The sequence below is a fragment of the Mustelus asterias genome, unplaced genomic scaffold (assembly GCF_964213995.1).
Source record: "Mustelus asterias unplaced genomic scaffold, sMusAst1.hap1.1 HAP1_SCAFFOLD_3318, whole genome shotgun sequence".
NCBI lineage: Eukaryota > Metazoa > Chordata > Chondrichthyes > Carcharhiniformes > Triakidae > Mustelus > Mustelus asterias.
Genome location: NW_027593263.1, coordinates 1 through 26,196, shown reverse-complemented (window position 1 = coordinate 26,196; position 26,196 = coordinate 1). Strand labels below are relative to the sequence as shown.

At 55.3% G+C, this 26,196-nt stretch overlaps 1 protein-coding gene across 1 annotated transcript in view; it reads right to left on the bottom strand.

The window, feature by feature from the left end:
* The window catches only part of LOC144490460 (DNA polymerase alpha subunit B-like), a gene marked incomplete at both ends in the record, with an annotated part of 33,892 nt that extends 8,059 nt beyond the window's left edge, over positions 1-25,833 (bottom strand). Inside the window, 8 exons of the mRNA XM_078208205.1 lie at positions 4,958-5,066; positions 10,601-10,674; positions 12,247-12,285; positions 17,201-17,325; positions 18,508-18,568; positions 20,101-20,163; positions 22,024-22,182; positions 25,748-25,833. Of these exons, the coding sequence (XP_078064331.1) occupies positions 4,958-5,066; positions 10,601-10,674; positions 12,247-12,285; positions 17,201-17,325; positions 18,508-18,568; positions 20,101-20,163; positions 22,024-22,182; positions 25,748-25,833 (716 nt within the window). The remainder of the gene's footprint in view (positions 1-4,957; positions 5,067-10,600; positions 10,675-12,246; positions 12,286-17,200; positions 17,326-18,507; positions 18,569-20,100; positions 20,164-22,023; positions 22,183-25,747) is intronic.
* Between the last annotated feature and the right edge of the window lie 363 nt (positions 25,834-26,196).

Below are 26,196 nucleotides of genomic sequence, written 5' to 3'. Positions count from 1 at the left end.
TAACTCATGCTGAATAGTATTAGGGGTCAGACGGGTAATAAATCATTAAAATGGGAGCCTGGTGGAACGGAAAGCCTGGTTTCCACTGTCAAGCTGTTTCATTTGAGAGAGTTCAATGCCCTCTTGCCCCCCCCTCCCAACCCCCTCCCCCCGTGTTACTGTCAGCCAACAACTAGGGAGTTATTGATCACAGCTGAAGAGGGAGGAACGGCAATCGATCAGACTCTGGCCTCTGGGATTCGGGGTCAAATCCGGTTCCAGGCTGACACTGAGCTTTGCCGATAGGACAGTGAAAGATGGTCGTAAAGAATGGAAATCAGCTGGGAAAAGCTTCAGCTCCCATCGGATTTGGGAATGTGGATTGAAGCTCCGTTGTCACAGAGCTGGACACGAGTTAGCTGCGGACAACCCAGCCCAGCCCAGCCACCTGGAGAGATACCAGCTTCGGGCATCGCCCCTGCCCGGAGGAAGCTGCACGTGATTACATTCCCCACTTTTAATTCCAGGATTATTACTTTCTGCCTGAAACGGCAGCAGGAGCCGTCGTGGAAGGGAGAGAGAGAGAGAGAGAGAATGTGGAGGGAGGAATACTTCACACAAAGGCTTTCACAACATCCCCAAACCACAAGAGTAATAAATTAGAAGGTCATGGGACCTGACCTCAAAAGGGAGCACCGCCGCACTGTGGGAGGGTCAGTGCTGAGGGAGTGCTGCACTGTGGGAGGGTCAGTGCTGAGGGAGCGCCGCACTGTGGGAGGGTCAGTGCTGAGGGAGCGCCGCCACACTGTGGGAGGGTCAGTGCTGAGGGAGCGCCGCACTGTGGGAGGGTCAGTGCTGAGGGAGCGCCGCACTGTGGGAGGGTCAGTGCTGAGGGAGCGCCGCACTGTGGGAGGGTCAGTGCTGAGGGAGCGCCGCACTGTGGGAGGGTCAGTGCTGAGGGAGCGCCGCACTGTGGGAGGGTCAGTGCTGAGGGAGCGCCGCACTGTGGGAGGGTCAGTGCTGAGGGAGCGCCGCACTGTGGGCGGGTCAGTGCTGAGGGAGCGCCGCACTGTGGGAGGGTCAGTGCTGAGGGAGCGCCGCACTGTGGGAGGGTCAGTGCTGAGGGAGCGCCGCACTGTGGGAGGGTCAGTGCTGAGGGAGCGCCGCACTGTGGGAGGGTCAGTGCTGAGGGAGCGCCGCACTGTGGGAGGGTCAGTGCTGAGGGAGCGCCGCACTGTGGGAGGGTCAGTGCTGAGGGAGCGCCGCACTGTGGGAGGGTCAGTGCTGAGGGAGCGCTGCACTGTGGGAGGGTCAGTGCTGAGGGAGCGCCGCACTGTGGGAGGGTCAGTGCTGAGGGAGCGCCGCACTGTGGGAGGGTCAGTGCCGGAATATTAGGATGTGATGTCTTTCAGGTGAGACTTTAAGCCGGTGCCCTCTCTCCCCTTGGAGGGGAAAGCAGAAGGTTTTTCCAGCACTATTTGAAGACCAGCGGGCAGGAAGTGTCCACAATGTCCTTTGGTCAATATCTGGCCCTCAACATCTCTCAGTGAATCAAATGGACCGGTCATTATCACACAGCTGCTCGCGGGACCTGGCTGTGCAATGGAAACAAGGCTGCCGCGTATATCGGTAATCTAGGAAGCCTCTTTAAGGCTTCTGCTCAAGCACTCCCTGAGGAAATCTATCGAAGTGGATTGTAAATCCCCCGTGAGATGAGAACATCAGGAAATTAAGTGCAACTTTCAAACCAGAACATTAGATGCTGTTTATTTATTGCAATTAGGGTTCAGTCGTCGGAACGGGAAGGGAGGCAGCGACTTGCACTTCTACAGAACAGTTAACGTAATAAAAGACATCTGCCTTTGGAGCAGAATAATGCGCTGTGAGATACAGGGAATAATCTCACTGCCAGCACTGGGAAGGAGCGGTTTATGGTGTGTCAGAGTGGAGGGCGGGGAGGGGGGGGGGGGGGGGGGAGGTTGTCAGTGTATTAGTCACAGGGACAGCAGGGTGTGGAGCAGACACTTTAACTCTCGCAACACGTCACCCTTTCGTGCATGTACCTTTAAGAATAAAACGGCGCCGAGGATACAGCCAGGCCGAGGGAGCAAACCATGCTGGGCCTTTCCACAAAATCCCCACAGAGCAGAGGCGGCCATTCGGCCCATCGAGTCTGCCCCTGACTCTCTGACAGAGCATCTTACCCAGGCCGGCCAATCCCCATAACTCCAAGTATTTATTCTTGTTAATCCAGCGAAACTGCACATCTTTGGACACTAAGGGGCAATTTAGCACGGCCAATCCACCTAATCTACACATCTTTGGACACTAAGGGGCAATTTAGCATGGCCAATCCACCTAACCTGCACATCTTTGGAGACTAAGGGGCAATTTAGCATGGCCAATCCACCTAACCTGCACATCTTTGGAGACTAAGGGGCAATTTAGCATGGCCAATCCACCTAACCTGCACATCTTTGGACACCAAGGGACAATTTAGCATGGCCAATCCACCTAACCCGCACATCTTTGGACACTCAGGGGCCATTTGGGTGGGCTCGAGACAGGGAGGGAGGTACAATGGGCCACAGAGAAATGCAGCCCCAGGTCTCCGAACTTTGGGCGGCTGATAAAGAATCTTCCAGCTGTAAGTCGATTTGAGACTCACTTCTCTGAACAGCAGCGCTCGAGTCCGTAAGAGGTGTTCAACGTTCGTCACGGTCCTGTGCTTTGCTGCTTCAAAACAGCTTTGGCAGAAACAACGGCAAAGTAGTTGCCCCTCCACCCCCCACCCCCACGTTACCAAATGTTGGGGTTTCTGTCACTGACCACATCAGCGTCATTGTTACAAAAATATCAATAACAAATCTGCCACAGAGTGTGGTTTAAAAACCCAAGTGTTTCGCTGAAGGAAACCTGTTGCCCGTTCCCGGGACATATACCTGACTCCAGTCCCGCACCGACGTGACTGCCCTCCGAAATGGCCACGTTTATACCAAACTGCTTTTAGGGTCAGCTGGAAACGGTCAGTAGATGCCAGCCTCGTCAGCAATGCTCCACAGCTCACGGATAAATGAGATTAGAAAGCTCCGAACTGACGCTGAAGCTGTGGTGTTTCAGACGGGCAGATCGAAAATGTGACTAAACACATTGACGAAGGGAAGGCGGCAGATGTGGTTTATATGGATTTTAGCAAGGCGTTCGATAAGGTCCCCCATGCAAGGCTTCTAGAAAAAGTGAGAGGGCATGGGATCCAAGGAGCTGCTGCCCGGTGGATCCAGAACTGGCTGGCCCAAAGGAGGCAGAGAGTGGGTAAAGATGGGTCTTTTTCTAATTGGAGGTCGGTCACCAGTGGTGTGCCTCAGGGATCTGTTCTGGGACCCTTGCTGTTTGTCATTTTCATAAATGACCTGGATGAGGAAGCGGAGGGATGGGTTGGTAAGTTTGCCGATGACACGAAGGTTGGTGGGGTTGTGGATAGTCTGGAGGGATGTCAGAAGTTACAGAGGGACATAGATAGGATGCAAGACTGGGCGGAGAAGTGGCAGATGGACTTCAACCCAGATAAATGTGTCGTGGTCCATTTTAGCAGGTCAAATGGGATGAAGGAGTACAATATAAAGGGAAAGACTCTTAGTACTTTAGAGGATCAGAAGGACCTTGGGGTCCGCGTCCATAGGACTCTGAAATCGGCCCCGCAGGTGGAGGAGGCGGTTAAGAAGGCGTATGGTGTGCTGGCCTTTATCAATCGAGGGATTGAGTTTAGGAGTCCGGGGATAATGATGCAGCTATATAAGACCCTCGTCAGACCCCACTTGGAGTACTGTGCTCAGTTCTGGTCGCCTCACTATAGGAAGGATGTGGAAAAGATTGAAAGGGTGCAGAGGAGATTTACAAGAATGTTGCCTGGATTGAGTGGCATGCCTTATGAGGATAGGCTGAGGGAGCTCGGTCTTTTCTCCTTGGAGAGACGTAGGATGAGAGGGGGCCTAATAGAGGTGTATAAGATGTTGAGAGGCATAGATCGGGTGGACTCTCAGAGGCTTTTCCCAGGGTGGAAATGTCTGCTACGAGAGGACACAGGTTTAGGGTGCTGGGGGGTAGGTACAGGGGAGATGTCAGGGGTAAGTTTTTCACACAGAGGGTGGTGGGCGAGTGGAATCGGCTGCCGTCAGTGGTGGTGGAGGCAAACTCAATAGGGTCTTTTAAGAGACTCCTGGATGAGTACATGGAGCGTAATAGGATGGAGGGTTATAGGTAGGTCTAGAAGGTAGGGATGTGTTCGGCACAACTTGTGGGGCCGAAGGGCCTGTTTGTGCTGTAGTTTTTCTATGTTTCTATGCAGAGGGGAGCCAAGGACAGTACAGCACAGGAACAGGCCCTTTGGCCCTCCGAGCCTGCCCCGATCACGTTTACCTATCTAGACCTATATTGCTCTATTCCCCGTCTGTTCTTAGGCCTATCAAGATAAGTCTTAAATGTGACTAACATAACTGCCTCAACCACCTCACTTGGCAGCTCATTCCGGGCCCCCACCACCCTCTGTGTAAAAACCTTCCCCCGCACATCTCCACTGAACCTTTCCCTCCTTATCTTGAACTTGTGCCCCCTTGTAATTGTCATTTCCGCCCTGGGAAGAAGCTTCCAACTCTTCACCCTATCCATACAACTCATAATTTTATAAACTTCTATCAGGTCGCCCCCTCAGCCTCCGACTTTCCAGGGAGAACAATCCCAGTTTATTCAATCTCTCCTCATAGCGAATACCCTCCATACCAGGCAACATCCTGGGAAACCTTTTCTGTACTCCCTCCAAAGCCTCCACGTCCTTCTGGTAGTGTGGTGACCAGAATTGGACACAGTATTCCAAATGTGGCCTAATCAACGTTTTATACAACTGAAACATAACTTGCCAACTCTTCTACTCGATGCCCCGGCAGGTGAAGGTAAGCACGCCTTCATCGAAAGGTTAAAGTACCTCCTTGTCTTCTTTGCACGGCTCAAAGCAGTGGAAGGGCGCCTGAGGATAGACAAAGTCGTGATGGACGTCCCTCAGCGATGGCACGAAGACGAGACGTGACCCCGAGCTGCAGAGGGAAGCTGAGGGTTAGAGACAGGCACGTCCACCCGTGTACATTTGCACAATTTACGCTCCACATGCGGCAATTTCGCCAGCAGCGTACGAGGTGGAACTAGAATTCTTCAGACATCGACAGCAAGAATACAAAGCTTTGAAATAGAAGAGATTTGCCACAGCACCCACCGAAGAGACAAGTTACACAGCGGCGTTTAACATCGCAAGTCATTCTCAGGTGCTTGAAAGAAGTATATTCAGCCAGAAATCGATGACCAGGTAAAGGCGGAGAGTGTCATGGAATGGAATCTCGAGAGTGCGGAAGGAGGCCATTCGGCCCATCGAGCCTGCACTGACACAATCCCACCCAGACCCCGGCACCCCACATATTTACCCCTCTAACCTGTGCATCCCGGGACACTAGGGGGCAATTTATCATGGTCAATCAACCTAACCCGCACGTCTTTCAGAATGCGGGAGGAAACCGGAGCACCCGGAGGAAACCCACGCAGACACGGGGAGAACGTGCAGACTCTGCACAGACAGTGACCCAAGCCGGGAATCGAGCCCTGGCGCTGAGAGGTTAACCACTGTGCCACTCAGAGTCAACCACATTGCTGTGGCTCTGGAGTCGCATGTAGGCCAGACCGGGTAAGGACGGCAGATTTCCTTCCCTAAAGGGAACCAGATGGGTTTTTACAACAATCGACAATGGGTCATCAGTAGATTCTTAATTCCAGGTTTTTATTGAATTCAAATTCCACCATCTGCCGTGGTGGGATTCGAACCCGGGGCCCCAGAGCGTTTCCCTGGGTTTCTGCATCTCTAGCCCAGCGACAATACCACTACGCCACTGCCTCCCTTTGAGGTTAAGAGTGACTAATTGACCAAGGGGAGGAGGGGCTAGGTTGACCCTGGGCTGGTTACAGGAGAGACAGGTTTCTGACCCAGATTGTACATGGCGAGAAAATGGGGCAGGAACAGACCAAGGTCCTGGTCAAACCAGCTCCACCATTCACAGGGAGGCACAGTGGGTTAGCACTGCTGCCTCACAGCGCCGGGGACCCGGGGCAGCACGGTGACACAGTGGGTTAGCACTGCTGCCTCACAGTGCCAGGGACCCGGGGCAGCACGGTGACACAGTGGGTTAGCACTGCTGCCTCACAGCGCCAGGAGCCCGGGGCAGCACGGTGGCACAGTGGGTTAGCACTGCTGCCTCACAGCGCCAGGGACCCGGGGCAGCACGGTGACACAGTGGGTTAGCACTGCTGCCTCACAGCGCCGGGGACCCGGGGCAGCACGGTGACACAGTGGGTTAGCACTGCTGCCTCACAGCGCCAGGGACCCGGGGCAGCACGGTGACACAGTGGTTAGCACTGCTGCCTCACAGCGCCAGGGACCCGGGGCGGCACGGTGACACAGTGGGTTAGCACTGCTGCCTCACAGCGCCAGGGACCCGGGGCAGCACGGTGGCACAGTGGTTAGCACTGCTGCCTCACAGCGCCAGGGACCCGGGGCGGCACGGTGACACAGTGGGTTAGCACTGCTGCCTCACATCGCCAGGGACCCGGGGCAGCACGGTGACACAGTGGGTTAGCACTGCTGCCTCACAGTGCCAGGGACGTGGGTTCGATTCCTGGCTTGGGTCACTGTCTGTGTGGAGTCTGCACATTCTCCCCGTGTCTGCGTGGGTTTCCTCCGGGTGCTCCGGTTTCCTCCCACAGTCCAAAGATGTGTGGGTTAGGTTGATTGGCCGTGCTAAATTGTCCCTTAGTGCCAGGGGGATTAGCTAGGGTAAATATAAGGGGTTGCAGGAGTAGGGCCTGGCTGGGATTGTGGTCGGTGCAGACTCGATGGGCAGAACGGCCCCCTTCTGCACGGTAGGGATTCTATGATTTCACTCCATTATATACAGAGTGTTCACATACACTCCAGAGGAAACCGGAGCACCCGGAGGAAACCCACGCAGACACAGGGGAGAACGTGCAGACTCCGCACAGACAGCAACCCGAGGCCGGGAATCGAACCCGGGTCCCTGGCGCTGTGAGGCAGCAGTGCTAACCACTGTGCCACCGTGCTGCCCCGGGTCCCTGGCGCTGTGAGACAGCAGTGCTAACCACTGTGTCACCGTGCTGCCCTGGGTCCCTGGCACTGTGAGGCAGCAGTGCTAACCCACTGTGCCACCGTGCTGCCCCGGGTCCCTGGCCCCGTGAGGCAGCAGTGCTAACCACTGTGTCACCGTGCTGCCCCGGGTCCCTGGCGCTGTGAGGCAGCAGTGCTAACCACTGTGCCACCGTGCTGCCCCGGGTCCCTGGCGCTGTGAGACAGCAGTGCTAACCACTGTGTCACCGTGCTGCCCCGAGTCCCTGGCGCTGTGAGGCAGCAGTGCTAACCACTGTGCCACCGTGCCGCCCTGGGTCCCTGGCGCTGTGAGGCAGCAGTGCAAACCCACTGTGTCACCGTGCTGCCCTGGGTCCCTGGCACAGTGAGGCAGCAGTGCTAACCCACTGTGTCACCGTGCCGCCCCGGGTCCCTGGCGCTGTGAGGCAGCAGTGCTAACCCACTGTGCCACCGTGCTGCCCCGGGTCCCTGGCGCTGTGAGGCAGCAGCGCTAACCCACTGTGTCACCGTGCTGCCCCGGGTCCCTGGCACAGTGAGGCAGCAGTGCTAACCCACTGTGTCACCGTGCCGCCCCGGGTCCCTGGCGCTGTGAGGCAGCAGTGCTAACCGAAGTGCTGGTTAGATTAGACCAATAGATTTATGGGTGCTGTTTTGGAAACGGATGGGTCTATGCAGAGTTCAAGGTTACGGGGAAAACAGATGCTTTTGGGTTTATAGTCGGTGAGGGGGCTGAAGGTTAATATTTTGTAGTATAAAGTTGTTTCTTTGTGGTGTTTTACTAGCTATTTTCTCTTTTAATAAATGCTTTTGTTGTTGGTTAAAGGGAGTGGGGTTTTTGTTCTGTTTCTGCAAACGTTCCTCATTCATGATCCAAGAGAACAAGACACAAAACCAGTGTTACAGGTCGGAGCACTCTCGCACTGAAAATCAGCAGGGTTTCGTAACACAGTGAATTATCCTCACACTTTCCCACGTAGCACTCCCTCTGACATCTCGCTGCCCACTCACTTAACCTAAGTGTTGCTGTGCTTTGGTTCTGCACTGTACTGGGTGTGGGAAGACAGGGCAGGAAGTAACTGCGTAAGGTTGCGTGTGAGACAGAGCAGGAGAAGACAATCAAAAGCCCCACCGAGTCACCAACAAGTTTAAAGTTTATTTATTGGTGTCACAAGTAAGGCTTACATTAACACTGCAATGAAGTTACTGTGAAATTCCCCTAGCCGCCACAGTCCTGTTCGGGTTACACTGAGGGAGAATTTAGCACGGCCAATGCACCCGAACCAGCACGTCTTTCAGACTGTGGGAAGAAACCAGAGCACCCGGAGGAAACCCACGCAGACACGGGGAGAACGTGCAGTCTCCACACAGACAGTGACCCAAGCCGGGAATCGAACCCGGGTCCCTGGCGCTGTGAGGCAGCAGTGCTAACCCACTGTGCCACCGTGCTGCCCCGGGTCCCTAGCGTTGTGAGGCAGCAGTGCTAACCCACTGTGCCACCGTGCTGCCCCGGGTCCCTGGCACTGTGAGGCAGCAGTGCTAACCCACTGTGCCACCGTGCCGCCCCGGGTCCCTGGCGCTGTGAGGCAGCAGTGCTTACCCACTGTGCCACCGTGCCGCCCCGGGTCCCTGGCGCCGTGAGGCAGCAGTGCTAACCCACTGTGTCACCGTGCTGCCCCGGGTCCCTGGCGCTGTGAGGCAGCAGTGCTAACCCACTGTGCCACCGTGCCGCCCCGGGTCCCGGGTGCTGTGAGACAGCAGTGCTAACCACTGTGCCACCATGCCGCCCTGGGTCCCGGGCGCTGTGAGGCAGCAGTGCTAACCACTGTGCCACCATGCTGCCCCGGGTCCCTGGCGCTGTGAGGCAGCAGTGCTAACCACTGTGCCACCGTGCCGCCCTGGGTCCCGGGCGCTGTGAGGCAGCAGCGCTAACCCACTGTGTCACCGTGCTGCCCCGGGTCCCTGGCACTGTGAGGCAGCAGTGCTAACCCACTGTGTCACCGTGCTGCCCCGGGTCCCTGGCACTGTGAGGCAGCAGTGCTAACCCACTGTGTCACCGTGCCGCCCCGGGTCCCGGGTGCTGTGAGGCAGCAGTGCTAACCCACTGTGCCAACGTGCCCGCTGCAAACTCTGGCAGAATAAAGAAACAGTGACAAAGGGGCAAACAGAGGGAGAGAAGGGAAGTCAATTTTTGAGGTTGGGTCCTTGCATGGAAAAGCTAAAAGGGAAATGGTTAAAGCTCACTTCATGGCTCGGGTCACTGTCTGTGTGGAGTCTGCACGTTCTCCCCGTGTCTGCGTGGGTTTCCTCCAGTGTGGGCGACTGGGGGATTTTCACAGTAACTTCATTGCAGTGTTAATGTAAGCCTAACTTACGACATGAATAAATAAACATTAAACCACTTCAGTCCACACTTCAAGACAAGCGAATAGTGTTGAGGTAAGCCTACTTGGGTCACTAATACATAAACCAACTTAAACGTATGGTGGAACAGCACAACAGAGTGGTGGGACATGGGTTTGTGAAGACCCCCCCAGCCATGCCACAGGATTAACAATCGGGGCCGAGTGAGGGGGGGGTCAGCATTCAGAGAGCGCAGGATATTTTGGTTACAAGGAAATCCGGTACGGAGGGGATCAGAACTCGAAAGAGTGATCGATGGGGAGGAGACAGAGCGAGAGAGAGAGCCCACAGCACCACCAGCTGGCCATCATGTCATTGCTGTTTCTTAGCCCAATATACACACACCAACTCAAACATTCAACCCCGTTCCTACTGACGACAAACAACTAACACGGCCAGGGGACCCTGGGGGAGACCTCACCCCTCACAGCCGGCGGGGCGGGGGGAAGAGAGAGAGAGAGAGAGAGAGCCTCTGGCACAGGGCTGCTGAGCCTGATAACTTAGTCGATTCCTGCCAGGGTAATCCAAACCCCTGAACCAGGCAGCAGCCCAGCTCCTGGGGGCGCGACCCAACACCCAGCCGAGGTTACTGACCGGAAGCTGCGCCATCACAAGAGGTTTGCAATTCTTCCTGCACGGTTCCAGGTAGCGACGCAAAGCCCATTCGGCGAAGGAGGCCCTGCAGAAGCTGCACTGCTTTGGCAACGTTTCCTGATTCCCTACATCACGCCAGCTCGCTTGATACTGGAGGGAAATTGGGTGCATCCCTACAGACGGACGGACGGAGGCGGGGGGGGTGGGAGAGGGACAGAGTGAGAGCTGTCCTCCCTCATTAGGGAAACGCGCGGGGATTCCTCATTTGGTTTGGAGGTTGCCACTGGCTTCTGCTGCAGGTTCGGACAACCAGAAGCAAAGCTGCCTCCCAGCGCTCTGTCTCCTATCGCAGTACCTGCACTGCAGCCCCACCTACCCCAGTCCCTGCTTTGAGACCTGACGATTATACAGAGGACAGCACGGAAAACATACCCCCTCGTTCCTTCGATGATCCCCTTCATGCATTGTTTAAAAACCTCTTGGTAGGTGACTGTCAGCTGGCAATTCTGGGGAGAAAAACATTGAGAGCAGTGAGAAGTGGGTTGGAATACCCAGGCAAGCTGGGTGCTCAGAATCAGAGAATCCCTCCAGTGCAGGAGGAGGCCATTTGGCCCATCGAGTCTGCACCGACCACAATCCCACCCAGGCCCTATCCCCGTAACTCCACGCATTTACCCTGCTAATCCCCCTGACACTAAATGGGGCCATTTAACACGGCCAATCCACCCAACATCTCATCTTGATTTATTCACAGGGGTAAGGAGGGGTAATCTGTATTCCAGCCACCTGTACTTTACACAGCGGAGTGTTCCCAGCTGCTTCGTACAGGGTGCAGTGACTGTAGGGGTCAACTATGGCTCTGTTGGTGAAATCCTGGCATTGCGAGGGACACCAGGAGGGCACCTCTGACACTGCAGCACTCTGTCCATCGTGGACTGGAAGCGCTGACCTGGATGTGGCGCTTACATCTCACACAAGAATCATAGATGCCCGACAGTGCAGAAGGAGGCCATTTGGCCCATCGAGTCTGCACCGACCACAATCCCACCCTGGCCCTTTCCCCATAACCCCACACATCTACCCTCTAATCCCCCTGACACTAAGGGGCAATTTAGGATGACCAATGCCCCTAACCTACACATCTTTGGACACTAAGGGGGCAATTTAGCACGGCCAATCCACCTAACCTGCACATCTTTGGACATCTTGGGAGGAAACCGGAGCACCCGGAGGAAACCCACGCAGACACGGGGAGGATGTGCAAACTCCGCACAGACAGCGACCCAAGGCCGGAATTGAACCCGGGTCCCTGGCTCCATGAGGCAGCAGTGCTAACCACTGTGGCACCGTGCCGCCCATCATGAACCCCATGTTCAGAGATGAGAGAGAGAGACAGTGCTACCTACTGAGGCAGCGTTGACATTCCAGTGGCAGGGGTGCAGAACTGGAGAATTCGAGCAAAGCCAAATGAAAGTGAATCCGGGTTGAATCGTCTTCACACAGAGGGCTGCGAGAACTGAGCCAGAGACACAGTCATAGAATCACATCCAGATATCCCCTTGGAATGCAAGAGGGGGGGATTCCAGGGGCTTGTGGGGAAAGGGCTGCCGACACAGACAGAATGGCAGGGGTAAGCTCAGCGTCCGAATGGCCGGCTCCTGTTCCAGACTGACAACTGGGATTAAACAAGCGTGGCCCAGGCTGTCTCTCCATTCCCCTTCCACAGACACCAGGTTCAAATCCCAGTCCTTGCAGCAACAATTCACTTAGAAATTCATTCATCGAGTGCAGCCATTCAGCCCACTGCCCCTGTGCTAGCTCTTTGAAAGGTCTGTCCAGTTACTCTAACTCCTCCCCCTTGTCTCTCCCCCAGACCTCTACAAATCTCTCCTTTTCCAGTATCTCCCCCCTTTTGAAAGTTCCTGTTGAATCTGCTTCCACCGCCCTTTCAGGCAGCGCCTTCCAGATCACAACAACTCGCAAAAAAAACATTCTCCTCATCTCCCCCTCTGGTTCTTTCCCCGATTACCTTCAATCAATGGAGATTTATAAATAAAACAACATCTGAAAGATCTTACCTCAATCTGTTCATGTTTGCTGTCCACAAATGGTCCCAACTGAAGGGAGACAAAAGGAATATTGAAAATGAACGCGATTCCCATACAGAGCCACAAACACATGGGAAGGAGCGAGAGCGGGGGGGGGGCAGAGGGAGAGAGAGAGAGAGAGAGAAGAAGACGAGAGAGAGAGAGAGAAGAAGACGAGAGAGAGAGAGAGAGAAGACGAGAGAGAGAAGACGCCGAGAGAGAGAGAGGGAGAGGAGGGAGGGAGGGGGGGAGGAGGGGAGGAGGGGGGGAGGAGGGGGGGAGGAGGGGAGGAGGAGGGAGGGGGGGAGGAGGAGGGAGGGGGGGAGGAGGAGGGAGGGGGGGAGGAGGAGGGAGGGGGGGAGGAGGGAGGGAGGGGGGGAGGAGGGAGGGAGGGGGGAGGAGGGAGGGAGGGGGGGAGGAGGGAGGGAGGGGGGGAGGAGGGAGGGAGGGAGCAGGGGAGGGAGCAGGGGAGGGAGCAGGGGAGGGAGCAGGGGAGGGAGCAGGGGAGAGAGCAGGGGAGAGAGCAGGGGAGAGAGCAGGGGAGAGAGCAGGGGAGAGAGCAGGGGAGAGAGCAGGGGAGAGAGCAGGGGAGAGAGCAGGGGAGAGAGCAGGGGAGAGAGCAGGGGAGAGAGCAGGGGAGAGAGCAGGGGAGAGAGCAGGGGAGAGAGCAGGGGAGAGAGCAGGGGAGAGAGCAGGGGAGAGAGCAGGGGAGAGAGCAGGGGAGAGAGCAGGGGAGAGAGCAGGGGAGAGAGCAGGGGAGAGAGCAGGGGAGAGAGCAGGGGAGAGAGCGGGGGAGAGAGCGGGGGAGAGAGCGGGGGAGAGAGCGGGGGAGAGAGCGGGGGAGAGAGCGGGGGAGAGAGCGGGGGAGAGAGCGGGGGAGAGAGCGGGGGAGAGAGCGGGGGAGAGAGCGGGGGAGAGAGCGGGGGAGAGAGCGGGGGAGAGAGCGGGGGAGAGAGCGGGGGAGAGAGCGGGGGAGAGAGCGGGGGAGAGAGCGGGGGAGAGAGCGGGGGAGAGAGCGGGGGAGAGAGCGGGGGAGAGAGCGGGGGAGAGAGCGGGGGAGAGAGCGGGGGAGAGAGCGGGGGAGAGAGCGGGGGAGAGAGCGGGGGAGAGAGCGGGGGAGAGAGCGGGGGAGAGAGCGGGGGAGAGAGCGGGGGAGAGAGCGGGGGAGAGAGCGGGGGAGAGAGCGGGGGAGAGAGCGGGGGAGAGAGCGGGGGAGAGAGCGGGGGAGAGCGGGGGAGAGAGCGGGGGAGAGAGCGGGGGAGAGAGCGGGGGAGAGAGCGGGGGAGAGAGCGGGGGAGAGAGCGGGGGAGAGAGCGGGGGAGAGAGCGGGGGAGAGAGCGGGGGAGAGAGCGGGGGAGAGAGCGGGGGAGAGAGCGGGGGAGAGAGCGGGGGAGAGAGCGGGGGAGAGAGCGGGGGAGAGAGCGGGAGAGAGCGGGGGAGAGAGCGGGGGAGAGAGCGGGAGAGAGAGCGGAGAGAGAGAGCGGAGAGAGAGAGCGGAGAGAGAGAGCGGAGAGAGAGAGCGGAGAGAGAGAGCGGAGAGAGAGAGCGGAGAGAGAGAGCGGAGAGAGAGAGCGGAGAGAGAGAGCGGAGAGAGAGAGCGGAGAGAGAGAGCGGAGAGAGAGAGCGGAGAGAGAGAGCGGAGAGAGAGAGCGGAGAGAGAGAGCGGAGAGAGAGAGCGGAGAGAGAGAGCGGAGAGAGAGAGCGGAGAGAGAGAGCGGAGAGAGAGAGCGGAGAGAGAGAGCGGAGAGAGAGAGCGGAGAGAGAGAGCGGAGAGAGAGAGCGGAGAGAGAGAGCGGAGAGAGAGAGCGGAGAGAGAGAGCGGAGAGAGAGAGCGGAGAGAGAGAGCGGAGAGAGAGAGCGGAGAGAGAGAGCGGAGAGAGAGAGCGGAGAGAGAGAGCGGAGAGAGAGAGCGGAGAGAGAGAGCGGAGAGAGAGAGCGGAGAGAGAGAGCGGAGAGAGAGAGCGGAGAGAGAGAGCGGAGAGAGAGAGCGGAGAGAGAGAGCGGAGAGAGAGAGCGGAGAGAGAGAGCGGAGAGAGAGAGCGGAGAGAGAGAGCGGAGAGAGAGAGCGGAGAGAGAGAGCGGAGAGAGAGAGCGGAGAGAGAGAGCGGAGAGAGAGAGCGGAGAGAGAGAGCGGAGAGAGAGAGCGGAGAGAGAGAGCGGAGAGAGAGAGCGGAGAGAGAGAGCGGAGAGAGAGAGCGGAGAGAGAGAGCGGAGAGAGAGAGCGGAGAGAGAGAGCGGAGAGAGAGAGCGGAGAGAGAGAGCGGAGAGAGAGAGCGGAGAGAGAGAGCGGAGAGAGAGAGCGGAGAGAGAGAGCGGAGAGAGAGAGCGGAGAGAGAGAGCGGAGAGAGAGAGCGGAGAGAGAGAGCGGAGAGAGAGAGCGGAGAGAGAGAGCGGAGAGAGAGAGCGGAGAGAGAGAGCGGAGAGAGAGAGCGGAGAGAGAGAGCGGAGAGAGAGAGCGGAGAGAGAGAGCGGAGAGAGAGAGCGGAGAGAGAGAGCGGAGAGAGAGAGCGGAGAGAGAGAGCGGAGAGAGAGAGCGGAGAGAGAGAGCGGAGAGAGAGAGCGGAGAGAGAGAGCGGAGAGAGAGAGCGGAGAGAGAGAGCGGAGAGAGAGAGCGGAGAGAGAGAGCGGAGAGAGAGAGCGGAGAGAGAGAGCGGAGAGAGAGAGCGGAGAGAGAGAGCGGAGAGAGAGAGCGGAGAGAGAGAGCGGAGAGAGAGAGCGGAGAGAGAGAGCGGAGAGAGAGAGCGGAGAGAGAGAGCGGAGAGAGAGAGCGGAGAGAGAGAGCGGAGAGAGAGAGCGGAGAGAGAGAGCGGAGAGAGAGAGCGGAGAGAGAGAGAGCGGAGAGAGAGAGAGCGGAGAGAGAGAGCGGAGAGAGAGAGCGGAGAGAGAGAGCGGAGAGAGAGAGCGGAGAGAGAGAGCGGAGAGAGAGAGCGGAGAGAGAGAGAGCGGAGAGAGAGAGCAGAGAGAGAGAGGAGAGAGAGAGAGAGAACGAGTGAGCTTCATTCTCGAATCATAGATTCCCTGCAATGCTGGAGGAGACCATTCGGCCCATTGAGTCTGCACCAACAACAATCCCACCCAGCCCCTATCTCCCTTCCACCACATATTTACCCTGCTAATCCCCCTGACACTAAGGGGCAATTTTAGCATGGCCAATCCACCTAACCGAGGACGCAAGAGAGAGCATCAGCGAGAGAGAGAGAGACGGAGACGGACAGGGGAGGATCTAACTGAAAGGTTGGTGGAATGCGGAGTTTCGACCGGCAGTCCTTGGACTTGCAACATGATTGGTTCAAGAAAACTTTGTCCTCAGTCGGAAACTCCAAGTCAGGACCGATTTCCCCAGAAGAAGAAGGTTATAAATGGGGAATTAGTTCCTGAACCAAGATCAGATACCCGAACTTCACCAAAACAGCCCAGAATTTTGTATTCAAATCGATTATAAAATGCAGTAATATAGCAATAATTTCATGTGATAAAACATACATTTTAACAAAAAGTTTGGAAACACAGATCCAGCAAATAAAAATGCGTCGGAACGGTAACTAAGCGACGAGAGGGGGAGATGAGCGGGGCAGAACATCAACATAAATATTAAACTTGTTCATGGACACTGTCATAGAATCCCGACAGCGCAGGAGGCCATTCAGCCCATCGAGTCTGCACCGACCACAACTCCAACCAGACCCTATCCCCATAACCCCACACATTTACTCTAGCTGGACCCCCTGACACTAAGGGGCAATTTAGCTCGGCCAATCCACCTAACCCGCACATCTTTGGAGTGTGGGAGGAAACCGGAGCACCCGGAGGAAACCCACGCAGACATGGGGAGAATGTGCAGACTTCACACAGACAGTGACCCAAGCCGGGAATCGAACCCAGGTCCCTAGCGCTGTGAGGCAGCAGTGCTAACCCACTGTGCCACCGTGCCGCCCCGGGTCCCTGGCACTGTGAGGCAGCTGTGCTAACCACTGTGTCACCGTGCTGCCCCGGGTCCCTGGCACTGTGAGGCAGCAGTGCTAACCACTGTGTCACCGTGCCACATGTCACAAGGCCAAATCCAATATTACAAAGTAGAAACAGGTTGTTAATTTATAAACGCCATTTTTATAACTACCAGAAGGATGTGGTGGCTTTGGAGGGAGTACAGAAAAGGTTTCCCAGGATGTTGCCTGGTATGGAGGGTATTCGCTATGAGGAGAGATTGAATAAACTGGGATTCTTCTCCCAGGAAAGTTGGAGGCTGAGAGGCGACTTTATAGAAGTTTATAAAATTATGAGGGGTACAGATAGGGTGAACAGTCGGAAGCTTCTTCCCAGGGCGGAAATGACAATTACAAGGGGGCACAAGTTCAAGATAAGGAGGGAAAGGTTCAGTGGAGATGTGCGGGGGAAGGTTTTTACACAGAGGGTGGTGGGGGCCTGGAATGAGCTGCCAAGTGAGGTGGTTGAGGCAGTTACGTTAGTCACATTTAAGACTTATCTTGATAGGCTTAAGAACAGACGGGGAATAGAGGGATAGAAGCAGTTGGTCTAGATAGGTAAACGTGATCGGGGCAGGCTTGGAGAGCCAAAGGGCCTGTTCCTGTCCTGTTCTTTGTTAAGTGCCATTCATTGTAACTCGAACACTGCAAAGTCGAGGGCTGCTTGTATTTCATGCTGGGTGTTGGTAGCGGTTATATTTCAGCTGGTGTGCTGGAACGGTGCTGCCCGTGAACTCAGTTTACCCTTACTGAGCCAGTGGACAGAGACCTCCCCAAGTCTTAGCAGCTTCCATTAAAAATGTGGACAACCTACCAAAGATCTCCCAGGATAATAGGGCGGGAACCGTCAGCAAATTATGACAGGGAGTAATCGCTAACAGAGCGATAAGAAGCGAGCGCACCTTGGGAAGTAAAATGAGATTGAGATACAGGTTTATATCGGAGCGGAAGGCGGCACGCACCAAGATGCAGATGTCAGGCTGGTCCCTGTTGATGACATCGATCAGATCCATCATGGGGTCATAGGTGATGCTGTCCGAGGTGGTGTAGGGCCCGCAGGCCACAAGGACCATCTGCTGCTCCAGACCTAGATACATCATTCACAGTTCATTAAACTCCACACGACAAGAACCCACCCTCCCCTCGCACCATCACATTGGAGAATTCCGGTGGAGCAGTCAAACTCTGCAGTGTTTGAGAAAAGGAACACATCACACCAGGCCCACGTTCGCCGAGGAGGTCACATAGTCGGAGTACAGGATTCTCTACTGAGGGGATTCCTGTCACATCAGGTACAATGTCCCTCTGTTATCGAGTAAGCACTGATCAACCGGTGGCATTTTAACTGTCGGGAGATATTGAACAGACTGGACTCCAATTCTCGAGAAAAGAGAGGGCAGAGAGAGTGACCCGAAGGAGGAGGCTTCAAGAGGGTCGGCGGAGAAGATGATGTTTCCACTTGTTGTGGGGAAGACTAGAATAGGAGGCCATCAATATAAGATAGTGACTGAGAAATCCAATCGGGAATTCAGGAAAAACGTCTTTACCCGAAGAGTGGGGGAGAATGTGGGACTCGCTCTCACGGGGGGAGTGGGGGAGAATGTGGGACTCGCTCCCACTGGGGAGTGGGGGAGAATGTGGGACTCGCTCCCACGGGGGAGTGGGGGAGAATGTGGGACTCGCTCTCACGGGGGGAGTGGGGGAGAATGTGGGACTCGCTCCCACTGGGGAGTGGGGGAGAATGTGGGACTCGCTCCCACGGGGGAGTGGGGGAGAATGTGGGACTCGCTCTCACGGGGGGAGTGGGGGAGAATGTGGGACTCGCTCCCACGGGGGAGTGGGGGAGAATGTGGGACTCGCTCCCACGGGGGAGAATTTGGGACTCACTCGCATGGGCAGTGCTCGAGGTGAATAGTGTTGATATGTTTAGGGGGGGAAGCTGGATAAACACCAGGACAGCTGAATAGAAGATGTTCATTGAGTGTGATGTAGAGAGGTGGGAGTTGCCTCATTTGGAGCAGAAGCACCAGTCTGGACCTAATGGGCCAAATGGCCTGTATCAGCGTTTGTAAATATTTTACAAGTCCAATTTCTATAAGTGGGAGACACAAGGTCAACTAAAGATGTTAATTTATTTCCCACCTCCCACCCTCACAGGACATCCCAAAATGCTAATTAAAGTACTTATGTTCGAAGTGTTATCACTGCTGTAATATAGGGTAACGGAGCAGTCACAGAGCTGGCGGTAGCAGTTACTTTACTGACTTACCTTCAAAAGGTTCATCCTCCTCAGACTGTTTCTCAGCTTTGTAGAAAGGCAGTGGCATCCCCTGCAAAACAGACACAGGGGAAACTCACTCATCGTAAAGAAACACAATAACTCAGGGATCTCAGAGTGAGAAATCGTGGACAAATGTATTTTATTACAGAGCAAATAGGTGATGGTGCTGACTGTATCTCCCTCAATCACCCAGACAGTTCCATCACTCCACACTCCCAGTGTCACAGACCGTATCCCCCTCACCCAGACAGCTCCATCACTCCACACTCCCAGTGTCACAGACCGTATCCCCCTCACCCAGACAGCCGCATCACTCCACACTCCCAGTGTCACACAGACCGTATCCCCCTCACCCAGACAGCTCCATCACTCCACACTCCCAGTGTCACAGACCGTATCCCCCTCACCCAGACAGCTCCATCACTCCACACTCCGTGTCACAGACCATATCCCCCTCACCCAGACAGCTCCATCATTCCACACTCCCAGTGTCACAGACCGTATCCCCCTCACCCAGACAGCTCCATCACTCCACACTCCCAGTGTCACACAGACCGTATCCCCCTCACCCAGACAGCTCCATCACTCCACACTCCCAATCTCACACTGACTGTATCTCCCTCAATCACCCAGACAGCCCCATCACTCCACACTCCCAGTGTCACAGACCGTATCCCCCTCACCCAGACAGCCGCATCACTCCACACTCCCAGTGTCACAGACCGTATCCCCCTCACTCCACACTCCCAGTGTCACAGACCGTATCCCCCTCACCCAGACAGCCCCATCACTCCACACTCCCAATCTCACACTGACTGTATCCCCCTCACCCAGACAGCCCCATCACTCCACGCTCCCAATCTCACACTGACTGTATCCCCCTCACCCAGACAGCCCCATCATTCCACATTCCCAGTGTCACAGACCGTATCCCCCTCACTCCACACTCCCAGTGTCACAGACCGTATCCCCCTCACCCAGACAGCCCCATCACTCCACACTCCCAGTGTCACACAGACCGTATCCCCCTCACCCAGACAGCCCCATCACTCCACACTCCCAGTGTCACACAGACCGTATCCCCCTCACCCAGACAGCCCCATCACTCCACACTCCCAATCTCACACTGACTGTATCCCCCTCAATCATCCAGACAGCCCCATCATTCGACACCCACAGTGTGAGCTGCAGACATTAGGAAGTATAAAGAGCAGCAGAGGACTATGGAGCCATGCCCCAGAGAGGGCATGGAGTGCGCACAGTGCAGGACTCGGATGAGAAACACAGGGGACAGGCAGCAGAGGACATGACGGAGCAGAGGCAAGGCGGTTGCGGAGAAAACACTCTCCAGAGGATCAGGGCAACGAGAGGGGCACGGGGGACACTTCAGAGAGACAGAGATACAAGCACGAGAGGCGGACGATCAACAGATTCTGACACGGGGAAGCACCCGCCCTTCGTCTGCCACTTTTCTGTGACAGTGCAATCAAGGTAGGTAACCATTTTGTGGTGGAATAATCGAGAGCCAATCTGTTGCCAGCCTAAATGTGACAGAATCCCCCCCCCAGCCCCATTACTGACCTCGTACAAGCGGGAAGCCACCATGCGCTGGCCACTGCTGTTTGTCCCCTCCAGAGCCACCACCTGGTGAAAGTAAATGGCGTCACAATCAGTTCCAGTGCTTGTTTCAGAACTAACCACAGGCCAACTGTGGAGGCAACTCCTCCCCTCCACAAGAAAACCTCTGGGACGTAATTCAGAACATCACCGCCGCCACGGGATTACTGAGGTTAACCCAGAAATCACCGCGTCAATGTTAAACACACAGTGTGCTGTTTATAACACACAGGTTTCTATCTCCATGCTTCTGCACTGTGGGTGTTTCCTACACCACGCTGACTGCAGTGGGTTCAAGGTGACGGGTCACCATTATCCTCTCAAGCACAATGAGAGATGGGCAATTAAAATGCTGGCCGAGCCAGCGACGCCCATATCCCATGAACAAATATAAAAATAACAGCAGGAAGGTTATCTAACAAGACACACGAAGTGTTCATCCACCAGCCAAGTTCTGATTAATTTGTAGGTATATGGTGGCGGGGAAGACATCGTGATAACATCACCGGACCAGTAATCCAAAGACCCAGACTTTGCCTCTGTGGGACCCGGGTTCGAATCCTAGCTCGGCAGCTGGTGGAATTTAAATTCAATTCGGGAAATTGGGAATATAAAGCTAGCCTCAGTAACGGTGACCATGAAACTATCAACTATCATGAAAACCCATCTGGTTCACTGATGTCCTTTAGGGAAGGAAATCTGCCGTCCTTACCCGGTCTGGCCTACATGTGACTCCAGAGCCACAGCAATGTGGGTGACTCTCAGCTGCCCTCTGAAACGGGCCGAGCGAGACACTCAGTTCAAGGGGCAACTAGGGATGGGGAACAAATAGTGTTTTAAAAGTTTAGTCACGCTTGCCTTGCCAGCGACAACCACATCTCAAAAAAATATAAAGTAAAAGTTAAAGTAAAGTTTATTTATTAGTGTCACGATAAGACTTACATAACACTGCAATGAAGTTACTGTGAAAATCCCCTAGTCGCCCACACTCCGGCACCTGTTCGGGTTACACTGAGGGAGAATTTAGCGCCTAATCAGCACGTCTTTTGGACTGTGGGAGGAAACCGGAGCACCCGGAGGAAACCCACGCAGACACGGGGAGAACGTGCAGACTCCGCACAGACAGTGACCCGAGGCTGGGAATCGAACCCAGGTCCCTGGCGCTGTGAGGCAGCAGTGCTAACCCACTGTGTCACCGTGCTGCCCCTGGTCCCTGGCGCTGTGAGGCAGCAGTGCTAACCACTGTGCCACCTTGGCGCCCCGGGTCCCTAGCGCTGTGAGGCAGCAGTGCTAACCCACTGTGCTACCATGTTGCCCCAGGTCCCTGGCGCTGTGAGGCAGCAGTGCTAACCACTGTGCCACCGTGCTGCCCCGGGCCCCTGGCACTGTGAGGCAGCAGTGCTAACCACTGCCACCGTGCTGCCCCGGGTCCCTGGCGCTGTGAGGCAGCAGTGCTAACCCACTGTGTCACCGTGCTGCCCCGGGTCCCTGGCACTGTGAGGGAGCAGTGCTAACCACTGTGTCACCGTGCTGCCCCGGGTCCCTGGCGCTGTGAGGCAGCAGTGCTAACCCACTGTGCCACCGTGCTGCCCCGGGTCCCTGGCGCTGTGAGGCAGCAGTGCTAACCCACTGTGCCACCGTGTTGTCCTTTTTGTGCGTGAAAAGGATGGTGTTTTGAAAGCTGCAATTGCCAAGAGTTCTTGCTTTCAGAGTGCATCTTGTACACTTTATGGTGCAAGTTATCTGGGTCTGCCGATAAGTACTGGCTTTACCTACACCTCCTCCAGCACAATCATCCTGGAATCCAGACAGGGACGGTAGAGACACATCTGTGGACTGCGGGCTAACACGCACTGACTGAGTTTACCCCGACGATATTCCACTCACCTGCCCAGGGAAGAGCGAGTACTCCTTTAGCTCGGACAGATCCACTGGCACTTGCAGCCCCCCGGAATGCTTCAGATCGCCCTGCAATATCACCGACTTTGCGTTGAGTTTTCCGTTGCTGTCGCAGGCGATCTGCCCCAGATACACTACAGGCTCCTGCGACGAATGGAAAGGAAGGATTATAGTCAGGGTAACAGGCAAAGCGAGTGAATGCAGGTCTGCTTCATTCTGGTGGGTGGACAGGGTTCCAATACGTCCAGTTCATCTCTCAGGAAAAGAAGGTTAGGCCACCATTCGGCCCTTCGAGGCTGCCCCGCCATTCAATACCATCGTGGCTGATCTATACCGGTCTCAGCTCCTTTCCTGTGCCGTTTCCCCTCTATTATTTATATTTATCCACCTCCCCAAATATTTATCCACCTCCACTTTAAACACTTCGAACGTTCCAGCCTCCAGCACCCCTTTGGGACAGAGAATTCCAGAGATTCACCACCCTCTGCGAAAGGAAATTCCTACACACCTCTGTTTGAAATGAGCGGCCCTTTATCTTGTAGCGATGTCCCCTTGTTCGAGACTCTCCCACGAGTGAAAACCTCTCACCATCCACCCTGTCAAGCCCCCTCAGCATCGTATATGTTTGAATAAGGTCACCCCCCCCCCCTCACTCTTCTTAACTCCAAGGAATACAGAGCCAGACTATTCAGTCTCTCTTGCCAGAACAACCCTCTCATCCCAGGAATTGGCCTGGTGAATCTCCTTTGGACTGCCTCCAATGTTACTGTATCCTTTTTTAGGTAAGGGGACTAAAACTGTACGCAGTATTCCAGATGTGGCCTCACCAACACCTCCCTATTTTTAAACTCCAACCCCTTTGCAATAAAGGTCAAAATGCTGTTTGCCACCGTAACTGCTCGTCAGACCTGCCTGCTAGATTTTGGTGATTCATGCACTAGAACACCCAGATCCCTCTGCACTTCACTCACCTGCAGTCTCTCTCCATGTAGATAATAATCTGCCTTTTGACTCCTCCATCAAAGTGCGTGACCTCACACTTCCCCACATTAAACTCCATTTGCCAGGTTTTTGCCCAGTCTCCCAATCGATCTCTATCCCGCTGTAGAATCACAGTATCCTCAACACAACCTGCCCTTCCACCTGTCTTCGTATCATTGGTAGATATGGAAACCTTTCATTCTGTTCCTTCCTCCAGGTCATTAATGTACACAGCGAACAATCGCGGGCCAAGAACTGATCCCTGCGCTACTCCACGAGTCACATCTTTCCACTCTGAGAAGGACGGCGGCACGGTAGCACAGTGGGTTAGCACTGCTGCTTCACAGCTCCAGGGACCCGGGTTCGGTTCCCGGCTCGGGTCACTGTCTGTGTGGAGTTTGCACGTTCTCCTCGTGTCTGCGTGGGTTTCCTCCGGGTGCTCCAGTTTCCTCCCACAGTCCAAAGATGTGCGGGTTAGGTCGATTGGCCATGTTAAAATTGCCCTAGTGTCCTGAGATGCGTAGGTTAGAGGGAATAGCGGGTAAATATGTAGGGATATGGGGATAGGGCCCGGGTGGGATTGTGGCCGGTGCAGACTCGATGGGCCCAATGGCCTCTTTCTGCACTGTAGGGTTTCTATGATTCGATGATGATTTCTATGACCCATTTATTCCAAGTTTTCTATCTGACGGCCAGTTTTCAATCCATGCTAACACACTTCCCCCAATTCCATGGGCTTTTATTTCATGCACCAGCCTCATGTGGTACTTTGTCAAATGCCTTTTGGAAATCTAAATACACGACATCTACAGCTTCCCCTCTACCCACTCTCCCTGTTACATCCTGAAAGAATTTCAGCAAATTTGTCAAAAATGATTTATCTTTCATAAAACCATGTTGACGAGGCTTGATTATATTTGGCTTTCCGAAATGATTAGTTATTTCCCCTGATTATTGACTCCAGCGTCTTGCCAATAATAGATGGTAAACTAACTGGTCTATAATTCCCTGCCTTCTGCCTTTCTCTCTTTTTGAACAAGGGAATCACACGGGCTGTTTTCCAATCTTTTCGTACCCTTCCGGGTTGTAGGGGCTGGAGGAGGTTACGGAGATAGGGAGGGGGTGTCGGGGCTGGAGGGGGTTACAGAGATTGGGAGGGGGTGTCGGGGCTGGAGGGGGTTACAGAGATAGGGAGGGGGTGTAGGGGGCTAGAGGTGGTTACAGAGATAGGGAGGGGGTGTCGGGGCTGGAGGGGGTTACAGAGATTGGGAGGGGGTGTCGGGGCTGGAGGGGGTTACAGAGATAGGGAGGGGGTGTAGGGGGCTAGAGGTGGTTACAGAGATAGGGAGGGGGTGTAGGGGCTGGAGGAGGTTACAGAGATAGGGAGGGGGTGTAGGGGGCTAGAGGTGGTTACAGAGATAGGGAGGGGGTGTAGGGGCTGGAGGAGGTTACAGAGATAGGGAGGGGGTGTAGGGGCTGGAGGAGGTTACAGAGATACGGAGGGGGTGTAGGGGCTGGAGGTGGTTACAGAGATAGGGAGGGGGTATAGGGGCTGGAGGAGGTTACAGAGATAGGGAGGGGGTGTAGGGGCTGGAGGAGGTTACAGAGATAGGGAGGGGGTGTCGGGGCTGGAGGGGGTTACAGAGATAGGGAGATGTAGAGGCTGGAGGAGGTTACAGAGATTGGGAGGTCGTCTACGGTAGTGGTTAGCACTGCTGCCTCATAGCACCAGGGACCCAGGTTCAATTCCTGGCTTAGGTCACTGTCAGTATGGAGTTTGCACATTCTCCCCGTGTCTGCGTGGGTTTCCTCCGGATGCTCCGGTTTCCGCCCACAGCCCAAAGACGTGCTGGTTAGGTGCTAAATTCTCCCTCAGTGTATCCGAACAGGCGCCGGAGTGTGGCGACTAGGGGATTTTCACAGTAACTTCGTTGCAGTGTTAATGTAAGCCTACTTGTGACACTAATAAATAAACTTTTTAAAAATGTGTAGGGGCTGGAGAAGGTTACAGAGATTGGGAGGGGGTGTCGGTGCTGGAGGAGGTTACAGAGATAGGGAGGGGCTGGAGAAGGTTAGAGAGATAGGGAGTGGATGTATGGACTGGAGGAGGTTACAGAGATAGGGAGTGGGTGTAGGGGCTAGAGCAGGTTACAGAGATAGAGCGGGTGTGTAAGGGTTGGAGGAGGTTACAGTGATAGGGAGGGGGATGTAGAGGCTGGAGGAGGTTACAGAGATAGGGAGGGGTGCAGGGGGCTGGAGGGAGGTTACAGAGATAGGGAGGGGGTGTAGGGGGCTGGAGGAGGTTACAGAGATAGGGAGGGGTGTAGGGGGCTGGAGGAGGTTACAGAGATAGGGAGGGGGTGTAGGGGCTGTAGGAGGTTACAGAGATAGGGAGGGGGTGTAGGGGCTGGAGGAGGTTACAGAGATAGGGAGGGGGGTGTCAGGGCTGGAGGTGGTTACAGAGATAGGAGGGGTGGAGGCCAAGTTGGGATTTGAACATGAGGATAAGCATTTGAAACTCGAGTCGGTTTAATCAGTAAACACAACATGGCAGTGGGCGAATGTGACTCGGGGTCTATTAGGATATCAACATGCAATAAACTCAGAAGCACTGCCATACTAAACAACATCTCCACTTGTAACATTGAAGCTAGTGAAGTAGTTCATTTTATTTAGGGTGACAATGGGACGTTTACAGTGAGGTCCAGGTGGTTCGGGGAACCTCACCCTGAGCTGGCATTGCCACTGAGCGGAAATCCTCGATTCTGTAACGATCTTTCAGCACCTGACCCAGCTCCTCAATCCTGGCGTTTAGATCTGAAAACGGGTGAATCAACAGGGGGTCAGAACTATTCATATTCTGATCAACTTTCCAGCCCACCCCCAGAAGGTGAGGCATGGCGTCTCTGACGGTCCACTCTCTCTCTCTCATACCTCACTCCCTGAGCCAACAGGGTAAATGTCCATCGGCTGTACACCAAGGGACAGCACCACAACTGAACCCTGAAAGCACAGTATAGCCAACAGGAGCAGGAACCCTGGCCTGATTTCTCCCCCCTCCTCCTTGTCCTAACTCGGCCCCCGGGGGGGGGGGGGGGGGGGGGGTCCGGGGCCTCCCCCCCTCCACCTCTGTCCTAACTCGGCCGCCGGGGGGTCCGGGCCTCCCCCCCCTCCTCTCTG